The 14,470-nt window shown below is 39.3% G+C and overlaps 1 protein-coding gene across 7 annotated transcripts in view; it reads left to right on the top strand.

Annotated features, from left to right (window-relative positions):
- Positions 1 to 14,470, top strand: part of LOC145536000 (glycerol kinase) — a 75,950-nt gene that overhangs the window by 34,788 nt on the left and 26,692 nt on the right. For 4 of the 7 annotated variants that reach the window (XM_081564367.1, XM_081564363.1, XM_081564364.1 and 1 more), the window contains 7 exons: positions 1,450 to 1,587; positions 3,918 to 4,027; positions 4,647 to 4,713; positions 5,836 to 5,853; positions 7,746 to 7,781; positions 8,157 to 8,224; positions 14,371 to 14,413. In XM_081564367.1, coding sequence (XP_081420493.1) covers positions 1,450 to 1,587; positions 3,918 to 4,027; positions 4,647 to 4,713; positions 5,836 to 5,853; positions 7,746 to 7,781; positions 8,157 to 8,224; positions 14,371 to 14,413 — 480 coding nt within the window. The remainder of the gene's footprint in view (positions 1 to 1,449; positions 1,588 to 3,917; positions 4,028 to 4,646; positions 4,714 to 5,835; positions 5,854 to 7,745; positions 7,782 to 8,156; positions 8,225 to 14,370; positions 14,414 to 14,470) is intronic. The other 3 variants (XM_081564368.1, XM_081564366.1, XM_081564362.1) reach the window with 1 other exon arrangement.

The raw sequence follows: 14,470 nt of genomic DNA, 5'->3' as shown, positions 1-14,470 counted from the left end.
GTCCGTGGAGTTCTCCAGGCCAGAATACTGGAGTGGGTAGCCTTTCCATTCTGGGTTGGGATCTTCCCAACCCAGGGATTGAACCCAGGTCTCCTGCTTTGCAGACGGATTTTTTACCAGCTGAGCCACAACTAGTGCTCAAATTGCATTAATTGTTTTTCTCTCCAAAGCCATTTTAGGTAACTTTTACACTTTCTACTTAAATCATGAAAATAAGATACTTAAATGCTATCTTACTCTTTGGTTTGTGGGATGACCCTTGGTCCCTCAAATGAAAGCAGCATATGTTATTTATATTATTTCTAAAGCCCATATGTTATTTCTATTATAATTTTTGAGCATGGATCTTTTTTTTCCCTAGGAAAGCTAGTAAACTGTGAGTTAAGATTCTTAACTTACAAGGTTGCATTACAGTGTTAAATAGTTGGAGATTTTTCACTATGCATATCGATGGGAGGTGAGAAGGAAAAGGGATCACTTCCTGCAGTTGGGTGAGGTGCTAAATGAGAATGGGGATCGAGAAGGAAAAGATAGTTGCATTATTTTGATGTATTTTTTTAATCCCTTTCACCAGCCCTTCTAAATGTAGTGTTTAATATGCTAACTAAAATGAATTGGACTGGATCCATTCTCAAGGAAACCTGTATTTCATTTTTACCCTCTATCCTTTATTCAGTTAACCCTCCCTTTATTGAATGTATTTGTGGAATTTATGCAAACTCAATCTTTTATATATATATACACACACACATATATATACACGCTATTTAAATTAGTTGAAGTAACATTGGTTTTTAAAATCATATAAGTTTCATGTGTACAACACTGTATTTCAACTGGCAACTACTTTCTTAAATAGAACAACTTCGTGTTGCTTTCATCTGGTGTGTCTTTGAGCTCTATTGTCCACCAATTTTATGTTATTTGAATATATATGTGTGTTTGACTATGTATTTATTATATTTTTAGCACACAAATATATTGTTTTTGTTAAGTCTTATCCATCTTAAAGCAGTCTTCTGATTGTGGTCATTAGTTTATGAATTGATAAACTTGCATTCTCTGATTTTCAATAGTTTTAAATATTAATTTCACCGAATATAAAATAAAAGGCAGGGTTTTGGACTAGGTTCTGTGTGTAATACTAACTTATCACAAAAGTTAACATCTGTGGCTGAGCTATCTAGGTTTCAGGGCATGTGCCATTTAATTTTCTCTTTATCTTGCTACATGGATGCTCTTTGAACTGCAAACATATCACTCTGATCTTTGTTCAGAAATATACTTTCCTGTGCCACGAGATAGGAAAAGTGTTTTTTATCCGTAATACTTTGAGATTGCCTTTAGGGTCATTGCATATTTTGTAATTTGTTGACCTTTTTGATTTGGTGTTTTATTTGAAGCTGTTATGAATTTCATTTCCTGGCTGAATGTCATAACTGTATTTAGTCCAAGACAGGCCTTCCACTTAGCACTTATTTCAGTGCAGTGAAGCTTCGTTGGCTCCTTGACAATGTGAGAAAAGTTCAAAAGGCCGTTGAAGAAGATAGAGCTCTTTTTGGGACCATTGATTCATGGCTTATTTGGGTATGTTTAAAAATCATGTATGTATGGAAAACATTTTTAAATTGCTTATCTTTTTTCTATGGAGAGTTTCAAACTTTTTAGTTGGCTGCATCATTAAGAAAAGCCACTCAAGAAACAGCAGAAAATTTCAGCTGCCATTTGAGAGGCATTTTTGGCTACTTCCTCTTGATTTTTTTCTTGCCTTATTTCAGTAAAAATGGAGGATGATTGCCAAAACCGTATCTCATGTCTGTTACCTTTAGCATAACTAATTTAGGTAATTATCAAGTAGTAAATTTCAGTCGCCTGTATCCCTTGCCTATTATTCACTCCCTTGGCACATGCAGGGGACTGGTTCTAGGACCCACTGGAGATAGTTTGCACTCTGTATCTATGGATTGTGTAATACTATAGTTTTTATTTTAAAAATCTACGTATAAGCACACCAGCACAGTTTGAACCTGTGTTGCACAAGGGTTAACTGTACTTCTTTTCCACTAGCCATTTCTTAGAAGAAATTATCTCTTCTATTTTCTACTATTTAACATGGTAATACATCTGGGACTACTTTTTAGCATTTGCTTTCAACATCACGTAGCTGTCTATTACTTAATTAGGCCACAATATGAAAAATCATAGTGGAAATTTCTGATGTATAATCTTCTTGCCTAAACTGAACATGAATGAGTAGAAACAAACATTTCCCAGATACATACATTTCTTCTCTTCCCTCCGTCTCTTTATCTCCCTGCCTCTCTTATTCTGTTATTTTCAAGGGCATTTTCAAATACACCCAAAACGTGGAGGGAATAGTGTCATGCTGCTGCTGCTGCTGAGTCGCTTCAGTCGTGTCCGACTCTGTGCGACCCCATAGACCGCAGCCCACCAGGCTCTGCCGTCCCTGGGATTCTCCAGGCAAGAATACTGGAGTGGGTTGCCATTTCCTTCTCCAGTGCATGAAAGGGAAAAGTGAAAGTGAAGTCGCTCAGTCGTGTCCGACTCTTAGCGACCCCATGGGCTGTAGCCTACCAGGCTCCTTCGTCCATGGGATTTTCCAGGCAAGAGTACTGGAGTGGGGTGCCATTGCCTTCTCCGAATAGTGTCATGAACCTCAAGAATAATGAGTCAGCTACAGTCACTGGCTATGGCCAAACTTGTTCCCACTATACTCACTCCCCATGGATAATTTTAAAGCAAATCCCAGACATATAATTTCATTTGCAAACACTTCTATAAGTGTGGGATTATTTTTTTTCAAAGTTCAGGGGAACGTTAAAGGAACACTGCCCCTCTTGTCACTTGCCAGATCCACAGAGCAGATCAGACAAAACCCTCTGTCAGGAAGTGGCGCCTTCCCCAGCCCTCCCTGTCTTGGCCATGGCACGCTATGCTTTGTGTTCATGGCCAGCAGTTTTCATATGTTTTAGTCACAGTTGAAATAATTCGGACAATAGTTCTCACCATTGCCTGGAGCCAGAGTAAGACAGTATGTTGAACTCTGAGCTGCAGGACACTCGAGGCAGCACATTGAGCTGTCCCCCTCCTTACCTGTTCCCACATGATGCCATTTCTGCACTGCTGTTCCTTGCTTACTTCTCACTGCTTCTGCATAAAAGAAAGCAGCAGTCCTTGTAGTTCAGGTCCAAGGGTATTAACATTAGAGAGTTTAAAGCTCTGCTTTCAGGATGTGTGCTTGGGTCAGTGAGGTGCAGCCCAGTGAGAATTGTTACTTCAAAACAGGCACACATGCACACATACAACAAGAACAACAGGAGCAACACAGGTCAGTAACATCCCAAGAGGGAGGCACATCAAATTTAATAAGACTCTGCATCTTCCAAAGATAAGAGGATGAAAGCAAAACTGATTTTTTTTTTCATTAAACATCAACTAGAACTGCTGTCTGCAATGATGGCCACTTGACCACATATGGCCATGCAGCACTTGAAATGCGGCAGGTCTGAATTGAGGTGTGCATGAGTGTAAAATATACACTGCATTTCCAAGAGTTAGTATAAAAAAAGAAGGTAAAATGTCTTAGTAATAATTTCATACATTGAAAGGATATTTTGAATATATTAAGTTAAATAAAACTTACAGCATTATTCATTTCACCTGCTTCTTTATGGTTTTTAAATGTAGCAACTAGAAAATATCCAATTACATGTGTGGGTCAATGCGGTTCTGTTACATTGTATTTCTGTTGGACACCAAAGAACACTAGAAGATGAAGTAATTGAAATGTTCCATTCTCTTGCTGTATGAAGTCTACAACAGCTTCTAGCTCTTGACAAAGTAGAAATTAAATTGCAAATAAGTACAGATTTAACATGTCCTTTTCTTCTGTCCAGAGCTTGACGGGAGGAGCCAGTGGAGGTGTCCATTGTACAGATGTAACAAATGCAAGCAGGACGATGCTTTTCAACATCCATTCTTTGGAATGGGATAAAGAGCTCTGCGAGTGAGTTGTGTTTTGCCCTCAGGATAGTTTTCCAATTTGTTGCCTGTCTATAACCTAAATCTTAATTATTTTCAGATTGTCAGTGGAGCACCAAACTTTGCTGATATTTAACTACAATATACAAGTCTATGTTGTATGCTCTTTTTTTTCTAATTGGAGGATAATCGCTTTACAATGTTGTGTTGGTTTCTGCCATACAACAATGCGAATGTGTATATATACACCTTCCCTCTTGAGCCTCCCTCCCCCACCACATCCCACCCCTCTGGGTCATCACAGAGCACAAGGCTGGGCTCCCTGCAAGAGACTATTACTGCATATATAATAAATAGGCCAAAGTAAGTAATTGTCTTGATTATTCTTCAAGGAAAATTAGGTTCCTTTATAAAAGTACTTTGTTTTTTGTGTACTTTTGCTTTTGTATTAATTTCTTTATGTAAAGGTAGAATGTTAAATATCTAAGCCTACTGTTGGCTTATTTATTTCTTCCCATTTAACTCAACTCTCAAATATGCCCGTTTTTAATTGTTGTTTGCATGCCTTTAAATTCATATAAATGTTTCTAGATGTTTACTTAAAATAGTATTATATACTCAATCTTATTTTACTGTTTTTTTAGATTTTTTGAAATTCCAATGAAAATTCTTCCAAATGTCCGGAGTTCTTCAGAGATCTATGGCCTAATGGTAAAAAGAAAAAGAAATTTTTTAAATTTAATTTTTACCTTAAAAAAACAACCTTACTATTCAGAATTCAAAAGTCAATTGTGTTATGTTTTATTAGAGACCCGTGAATTTTTTATGAATGTTGGCAGTATGTAAAATAAGAATTTAGTATTGTCTAAATAGTTTTATAATTTCGAATTCTTGAGTCCTTCTTGCCAGTTTGTGTTTTATATATACTTTATATAAAATTACATATAAAACTTTATATACTGTGAACTTTATTGGCTTTTCTTTGAGTATTTTAAAGTATTGATGAGATCATCTAACTGCAGTAGGTGATAAGGGAATATTTGAGCCAGTTTCTTCTTTTAATCCAAATAACTGTTTAGTAGTTGCATTGCCTGCTTTTAATTTATAGGAAGGTCTCTTCACATTTTAGTGACATTCTTTTTCCTATTGAATCTCCTTTAATGGCCAGACCATGTCTCATATTAGATTCTTTGTCAGCCTGAACAAAACTTTAGCAGAGAAGCTGAAGGCAAAGAGTCTGTTCTGATTTGTGATTGTTAATTAAACTAGTTTTCATCATGGGCATTTTTACTGTTGCTTTCATTGAAACCCACAGAAGAAGTAGTCTAAGCACAAATTACACGTAGCATCGCTGAGTATCTCTGATTACACACCAGGAATGAAAACCTCTAGGATGATTTGAACTGGTGTTTAAGCTCAAAAATCTAGAATTTATGGTAAAAATTAAGAAAAGTCTAAGATTAATTGCCAAAAAATAATGTTTGGAAATTTCTTAAAAAATATTAGTCTACTTATAGACTTAATAATACACTAGAACACCCAAGTGTTCTGGTTAAAGCTTAAGCAAAAAGTCTTAAGTGTTTCATTTATAATAAAGCGTTTTAAGGAAACATGGAATTTTTTAGGGGAAGTGTAATCATTGCTTATCTACAGTTTAAAAAAGCTTTGATAATTTCATAGCTACCTATAAACTGACTTGGGTCAGAGGAAAAAAAAACTGTTCTTGAGAAACAGTTTCAGAGGATGGTTGAAAAAACATTTAACTGGCCTAGTTTTCTCTTGCATTTAAAATATTATCCTTCTGTCCCCCTCTCTCCTCCTTGCTGACTATAGAAAATCTCTCATAGCCCGGTGAGTAGGTTGCCCACCAATGATGCTACCCATTCATTTGGAAAAGATACAGTGCATTTCCATTTAGTTTTAGATAAGCAGAAATCCATTTACTCAGCAAATTAATCCAGACTCTTCCATGACCCTCCAAATTATTATAAGCTCTAGTGAAGCTTTAGTTATTGTGAAAACATAATCTTATTTGTTTCTTTTTAAGTCCTCCATAAAACTGGGAGTGATGTTTCAAAATAAAAGACTAAGATAGTTTTCTGAAATGAGAAATTCTGATGGTTCCTATTACAAAGTACAGTTGTGATGTGCTTTTGGGCTTTAGCATAATAGGGAAATAAGGTATAGTTTTTAGATGTTCTCTACGTCTCCTAAATGACATCTTGCCCAACCTTTCAGACCAGTTAGTTGGAAATGCACTGTCACTTTTTCTGCATGCTTCACCAGAGAACATTCCCAGGAATCCTCCAGGGACCCCCTCCCTGTAAAGAAAAAAGAGCGCTTTCTGTGCCTGACTGCACATAGTAGATTCTGCTGGTAGTTTGATAATAACTTGAATAGTGTAAACAAAGACTTCTTCCAGCATCTGAATACCTTAAATATCCAGTCTCTAGGTTTCCTGATTCACTTTCACTTATAAGCCAGGTTCAGATTGTCCAAGAATGTATACAGTAAATAAAAGGTCTTGGATTAACCCAAAAGCATAAAAGAAATAAAATATTACCCCACTATCTAGTGAGTATTTTCTATCTTGTGAATGGTTTCCACATGCATGCTCTTATTTTCCTAACCATAGCTGTGTGAGATGGCTTCTCTTCTTCCCCTCACTATCGCAGAGGGGGAACCCAAAGCTCCCAGAGAAATGGCAGACTGAAAGGTCAGGTGAAAGCTTTTGTTAGGTCCTCTTCCTGATATTGGAGAAGGAAATGGCAACCCACTCCAGTATTCTTGCCTGGAGAATCCCAGGGACGGCGGAGCCTGGTGGGCTGCCGTCTATGGGGTCGCACAGAGTCGGACACGACTGAAGCGACTTAGCAGCAGCAGCTTCCTGATATCAGGTTCATCATAATGTTTGTTCGGGTTTTTTCTGTAAGATGATATGGAAAAACCTGAACGAACTTTTAAGCCAATCCAATACATCACAGGTACTTTGGGGATCATATTCCTTTCCCCTAATTCCTTGATATCAATACGTGTTCGTTTGTATTAGTGTAAGTATTTTTTTCAAAATTAAATTTGGTAAAGTTCACAGTCAGCCACTTAAATCTCATTTTTTCCTCAGAGTGCTTACTGGCTCAAAATCAAAACCACTATTCATGACACAAATTAACTCTTGCTTATCAAAACTTGAAGAATGATGTTGGCTATGAACAAATAATGCTCCATACCTGAACCCCTCTCTTGTTTCTTACTTATCAAGAGCAGTTTGGGTAGGAAGAACAGTTGGTAAAATACAGCCTTCCCAAATAAACATGTTCCATGCTGGTTTTATAGCTCTGTGTTCATTATGAAGGATGTGTTAGTCTGTTCATAGTAATATCAATAATAGCAAAGAACTAATGGTCTTTGGCATTCATATAAGCTCAGGCCCATTTTGCAGATGAATAAGTTGAGGTATAGAGAAGTTTCAGCAGCCTGCTCGGTGACTAACTAACTAACTAACCAGGAGTAGATCCTGTATCTCCTGGCTCCCTGTCCAGTGTTTCATGTCCATGTCTCTTCTTGTCATTCAAGGAATATTTCTAGTATCTCTCCCTCTGAACCACTCATGTAGTTGAAACACTTGCTTTGTCTTGTCTGCCCACATGCTCTGGCATGTTGCTATTTGCGTTCATTTCTGTTACAGTTATGTTAGTAGAGCCAAATTTGTGATTATTCATAATCCTTTTTTAAAATTTTATTAGAAAGCTGGGGCCTTGGAAGGTGTGCCAATATCTGGGGTAAGTTTCATCACCAAACATCTCCCTACCACCTCCCTACCCCAGCCCCTTTCGTGTTCTGGCTTTCCTTAATCAATCTGTTCCTTCTTTAACTATGGAAAATAAGTAAGAGCAGAAGGATTGGCTAATTCTTGTTTTGACGGGACGCAGTGTGGGCTATTGAGAATTTTGTTGAGTAAATTAATTCTAACTCTCCCTTCCTATCCCTGTTCGGAGCATTAACATATGGGGCAATGGCCAAATGGAGGCAATGCAAAGAATATAAGACAGTTCGCTCCTTCATAAATGAAGAAAGAGAAATAAATCTTATGGCTCTCCTAAAAAGAAAATGGATAATATTGTCTTAGTATTCTTTATTGTCATATATCCTTTCAGTGTTTGGGAGACCAGTCTGCTGCGTTGGTGGGACAAATGTGCTTCCAAGATGGACAAGCCAAAAACACGTGAGTTTTAAGAAACAGACCTGCAAACCAATGAGGTCTTGTTTGTTTTTCCCTTTGGTGTTTGGAATGAGGAAAAGCTTTTGAAGTTTCTCCAGACTGAAAATTAATAGTTCAAGGGTGCCAATACAGTTATATATGTATACACTTTTTGCCATTTGTTTTTCTTCATCTTCTTCACATAAATCACACCATGGCATATATAAACATACTGATGAAGCTTGTGAAAATCTTAATTTATAAAATTCAAAACCTTTTCCATACAGAAACTAAATGTTGGTTTAAAGTATTTTTGCCTTGGGACGGACTTCCCTGGTGGTCCAGTGGTTAACACTCTGCATGTCCAATGTAGGAGGCATGGGTTCAATCCCTAGTCAGGGAACGTGACAATCCCACATGCCATGCAGGCAGCCAAAATAAATAACAATTTTAAAAAATTTTTTAAATAATAAAAAATAAAGTATTCTTGCCCTTTGCAGAGGTTGTTGGAGGGAGGCTGAGCAGAGGGAAGAAAGCCATGATGAAACTCTAATTTTCAACATATTGTTTCAACATATTGCACAAGACTTTCTCACTAATTTCAAAGTCATATTTTTGTGGGATTTTTCAAAGTTGTTTCTCTGGCACTATGCTTTCTCCCCGTCATTTGAAGTTTCTGCTTCAAGACAAAACAGAAGGATTGACAGAAGTAGAGATTTGGTGCATTTTTCTTCTCATCTCATCTTAATAGTCACACATGTAGTCTGTAACAAGCCCCATATTTAAGAGTGGTAAGATGACTCCCACTTTAGGATGAGAAAAACAGATATTCAGAGAAGTTAAGCTAATAAGTGAGGAAAGCAGTCTTTGCATCCGAATCCAGCTGATTGACTTAGGGCACTTGACCTTTATACTTTACTGTCCCCTATGAGGAAAAGATTTCCATAGCCCTGGCAGCAGGCTGTCTACCTTTAATGGTTTTTATCTTGAGGATTCTTTTTTTTTGGCCACACCCCACAGTATGTGGGATCTTAGTTCCTGGACCAGGGGTCAAACCCACACCCCCTGCAGTGACAGTGTGGCATCTTGGACCATCAGGGCAGTCCTGTTGAGCATTTTCTAATTCTCTCATTAATGTTAACTTCAGTGCTTACATTCTCCTTTTTGTCAGTAATGGAATGTCTCTATATTTTAGAGGTAGTGTTCTTATACTCTAGTAGGGTCAGAAGTCCTCATGCAAAAGTGTGACATTTGGGTGACAGTTTTTCTGAGAGGAAAGATAGGAAAATTCTTCACAGGTCATGGTATCCTGTGGGTCTAGAAACATATTCTTTGAATTCTGGATTCCAGGTAGCTAAGTCAGGAGTCAGAGAAATGATAGATAGAAAAGTAGGCTATCCCCCCTACTCTTTCCTCCTCTGCCTGGCACCCTAATGCTAGTAAAGCAGATGCTGTCTCTCTTTGGCAAGTACCTGACACTGTAGAGCACATGGGAGGTGCCCAGTAAAGTTGCCTGATTTTGTTTCTGTTTATGCTCCCCTCCCTCTTAAGCATTATCAGCCAATTCCGGAAATGCGGGATTTAAATTAGGGAGGGCAGGGTGAGTACCTCAGCAGCCCCTGCAGGTTGGAAGAGGGGAAGAATTGTAAGATCTTTGGCTCATGTTTCTCTTCCTGAAGGAAAAGGTCACAGATGTACAGTTCACCATAGTATAGATCAGAACTTATGTGCCATAATAAACTTGGAAGTACTGCTGTTGGGTTTCAAAGGGAGGGAAGAAAAATCACAAAGACTGTTAGTAGTGAGACGTTTTGAAGACTGAGCAGTATTGGTGAACACATGGAACACTGAACCAAGATGCAAATAATGAAATGGAAAACTTTATTTAGAGAATGTAGAGAACATTTGGGTAGGGAAGTGATTGTGGGGAAATAAGGCTAAGGTGGTGTGACACCCTAAATTCCAGAGTAAGGAGTTTTGTTTTTTTTTTCCTGGAAGGCAATGGGATACTTCCTGAAGGTTTGGGGGCTGCTGTTCAGAGATGACTGGAGCTGTTCATTAATGATAAGGCAGTCCTGGGTTAAAGTGAGGAGAGGGCTTCCCTGGTGGCTCTGTGGTAAAGAATCTGCCTGCCAATGCAGGAGTCACGGCTCAATCCTTGATCCCAGAAGATCCCACATGCCGCATAGCAACTAAACCCCTATGCCACAATTACTGAGCTTGTGCTCTAGAGCCCAGGAGCCACAACTGCTGAGCCCACATACTGCAAGTACTGAAGCTCCCGCACCTAGAGCCTGTGCTCTACAACAAGAAAAGCCACCACAATGAGAAGCCCTAGCATTGTAACTAGAGAGTAGCCTCCACTTGCCACAACTAGATAAAGCCCGCTCAGCAATGAAGACCCAGCAGAGCCAAAAATAAATAACTAAAATTTTTAAAAAAATAAAGTGAGGAAAACCTAGAGGCAGAGAGGACATGGAGGCCGCTACAGCATCTCAGTAACAGCAACAAGGACTAAGAAGGATGAGGAGGACCGAGATGGAGGTATGGGTGGATGTCCATGGCACTGCACAGGAACACGAGACAGGAAGTAGGTATGGCGTCTAGTCATCTGGTCCCAGTGGTTAGACGTAGCCAAAGTATGGATTGGGTTCAAGTAGAAGACTTTCTGTTTGGGATACGTTGGTGATGCTGGTAGGCTATACATTATACATACATGGTCATGGGGAATGAATGTAGTATAAAAGTATAGATTTTGAATTTCCCATATTTAGAGGTGATTTTTGAAGCAATAAGAACTGATGAAATTACCAAGAAAAAGTATACAGGTAGAGGAGATATTTAGAAGAAGGAAGAGATGACAGGATGGAGAATTCAGACAAATAGAATGTAGTGAGTCATTAATGTGGAGATCCAGGGTCTCTATTTAAGACTCTACTAGGGTCTCTATTTAAGAGAGGGGCTTGGTCAGCGGTGCAAAATAGAACAAAAAGGACATAGAAATCAGGTCTTCAGTGGTGACCTCCAAGAATGAAGCTTTAATAGAATGCTCAGGATGGAAGCCAGGTTACAAATGGTCAAAAGAGATGCAGGTAAGTAGAAGATCAAGACAGCAAGACAGAATGTGCTATGCAAAAAGGCAACCATCCAGGAAGGGGGAGTGAAGTAGACAGTTTGTTAGATTAATAGGATCTTTCCAACTTTGGGGAATTTTGTTTGTTTGTGTTTTAATTTAAGCTTGTGTTTTAAGTGCCTCCTTTCTCCCAGGGGCTCTAAGTGTAGTAGCAGAGGCCTCCTGCCTCTTCCACAGATTCAACCAGGACTACTCACACACCCCCACCCCGCCACCCCCACTGTCTGAACACAGTAGAATCTTGAAAAAGGATTGGTAGACCATATAAATGCTGAAAAACCCATATATTTTTGATGATTGGGAAGAAAAAAATAAATAAAATTTAAGAGGAAAATAATTGCCTATATATGGCTTTGAAAGCAGTAGCCTGGGGACTTCCCTGGTGGTCCAGTGGTTAAGACTCTGAGTTTCTGCTGCAGGGGGAATGGGTTCTATCCTTGGCTGGGGAACTAAGATCCCACATACTGTTCGGCCACAAAAGAAAAATGCTGTGGCCTAAATGTAGCAAAGAAGTCTCTTCATGTGTTGATAATGCTCATTAATTACTTATGAAGTGTACATGAACTTAAGAATTTACTTCTATTAAGTACCTTGAGCCTCTGTGTCAATTTCATAATTTAGGACTTGTACACTACTGTTCAGTATACATAGTGTTTATATGGGGACTAAATCAGTACAGATTTCTCCTTTATAAAGTGTGGAACAGATAATTAACTTCTACTTTTATGAATATTTGTTCATGGAGACTGACTTAAAATACGTAGATTTTTCAGGGTCATAGAAGTAAAAAGGTATAGCAATTTATGTGTTTTGACTTCATAAATGAACCTAGTGTTATTTGACTGGTGTCTTTGAAAACTGAGATAGATACTCATGAATGCCATGCTCCCTGAATGTGCTGGCTGGCCATCAAGCAGCCCACAATCATGCTTGAATCGAGCAAAAGAGATAGATGGTCTTGGGCGAATTCTTCACATCAGTGGTTCCTGGAAAAATGTTTTTCAGGAAAAATTGCCCCCATTCTGTTTGCTCCATAAGACAGACACAGCCAGTGGGGTCTGTTGGCTTAGCGCTGACTAATATTAATAGCAGCATCTGCTGGGATCTGTCTGCGCACTCCTGGGCTAAGCCCTCCCCCTTCTCCCACCTGGGCTAACGAATGTCGAATGTCGCAAGCACAGCAGCAAGGCCTGTGGGGAGGGAATCCCAGGCAGGTTAGGACAGCTGTGGTGAGCCAGGGATGACAGCCAACTCATTTGAAAAGTGTTGCCATGGGACCCTTGCTGATATCAGCTTGAACCACTTATCTGCTTGGCACAATTCAGAACCACTAATGCATGTCCAAGTGCCAGATTTGTTGCAGAGTCCAAAGCTTTTGCTGATAAGGCCGCCACAAAGTGAATTCAGTTCTTCCCTGGCAGCTGTGCTACGTGCTGGCTCTGACTCTCACTCTCTGAGCACTGTTAGAACACCCTATTCTGAGGGGAAGGGAGAAGATAGACCAGCAATAGCTTTTCCCTCCTAGCCACTCCTGTCCCAAAATCCAGCTACACTTTTCCCCCACGCAGGACCTACACCCTCTCCATGCCGGAGGCTGACGACTGCCTAATGATGGAGCTAGGCCGGCCTGCCCCATTGCTGAATGGCTATTAGCCATGATGTTTCACTCCACGTGGATTAGAAGAGATGTAACCATGAGAGAATTTAGAATTTATTGTAACTCAGTGCTATTTTATTAATATAAACATGGATCTGGGTTACAACTAAGCTCTGAATACTATACTTGCATTTTTTCATTGTAGTTCAGTCACTCAGTAGTGTCCGACTCATTGCAACCCCATGGACTGCAGCATGCCAGGCTTCCCCATGGACTGCAGCACACCAGGCTTCCCTGTCCATCACCAACTCCTGAAGCTTGCTCAAACTCATGTCCATTGAGTTGGTGATGCCATCCAACCATCTCGTCCTCTGCCGCCCCCTTCTCCTGCCCTCAATTTTTCCCAGCATCAGGGTCTTTTCCAATGAGTTGGCTCTTTGCATCAGGTGGCAAAAGTATTGGAGCTTCAGCTTTAGCATTGGTCCTTCCAATGAATATTCAGAGTTGATTTCCTTTAGGATTAACTGATTTGATCTCCTTGCTATCCAAAGGACTCTCAAGAGTGAGTCTTCTCCAGCACCACAGTTTGAAAGCATCAGTTCTTCGGCACTCAGCCTTCTTTATGGTCCAACTCTCACATTGGTACATGACTACTGGAAAAACCACAGCTTTGACCATATGGACCTTTGTAGGCAGTGATATCTCTGCTTTTCAATACGCTGTCTAGATTTGTCATAGCTTTTCTTCCAAGGAGCAAGCGTCTTGTAATTTCATGGCTGCAGTCACCATCTGCAGTGATTTTGGATCCCAAGAAAATAAAGTCTGTCACTGTTTCCATTTTTTCCCCATCTATTTGCTATGAAGTGATGCGACTGGATGCCATGATCTTAGTGTTTTGAATGTTGAGTTTTTCCATTAGGATTCCACTAAGTACATTTTCTTCTAGACTTTTTTTTTTTTAAGGAAACACATATTTTTAAAATATTTGTTTGTTTATTTTTGGCCATGCTGGGTCTCGGTTGCTGTGCAGGCTTTCTCTAGTTGTGGCAAGTGGGGGCTACTTTCTAGTGGTGCTTGGGCTTCTCATTGTGGTGGCTTCTCTTGTTGCGGAGCACGGGCTTTGAGGCGTGTGGGCTCAGTAGTTGTAGCACATGGGCTTAGTTGCCCTGTAGCATGTGGGGTCTTCCCAGACCAGGGATCAAACCAGTGTTCTCTGCATTGGCAGGAGAATTCTTTACCACTGGACCACCAGGGAAGTCCCTAGACTGTTCTTTAAAACATTATTCCAAGAGTGTATATGATATTTGTTAACTTTTGAAACTTTTCTAAAAATTTAATTTCTTTTATTGTTCTATGTTAAATGTTAATGTTGTATTATTAATGTTTCAGCATTTACTTTTAATAAAATTGTCCTACTGTTCATTCTTCCCCTAACTGTAGGTACGGAACAGGCTGCTTCTTACTATGTAATACAGGCCGTAAGGTTGGTGTTTTTCAAATTAAAAGATTCATGGAAGTCTTCTTTAACTTCATATAAATA

The sequence above is a fragment of the Giraffa tippelskirchi genome, chromosome X, assembly GCF_054371585.1.
Source record: "Giraffa tippelskirchi isolate mGirTip1 chromosome X, T2T-mGirTip1v1.2.pri, whole genome shotgun sequence".
NCBI lineage: Eukaryota > Metazoa > Chordata > Mammalia > Artiodactyla > Giraffidae > Giraffa > Giraffa tippelskirchi.
Note: the sequence above shows the minus strand (reverse complement) of the source record. Positions and strands in the feature narration are given on the sequence as shown.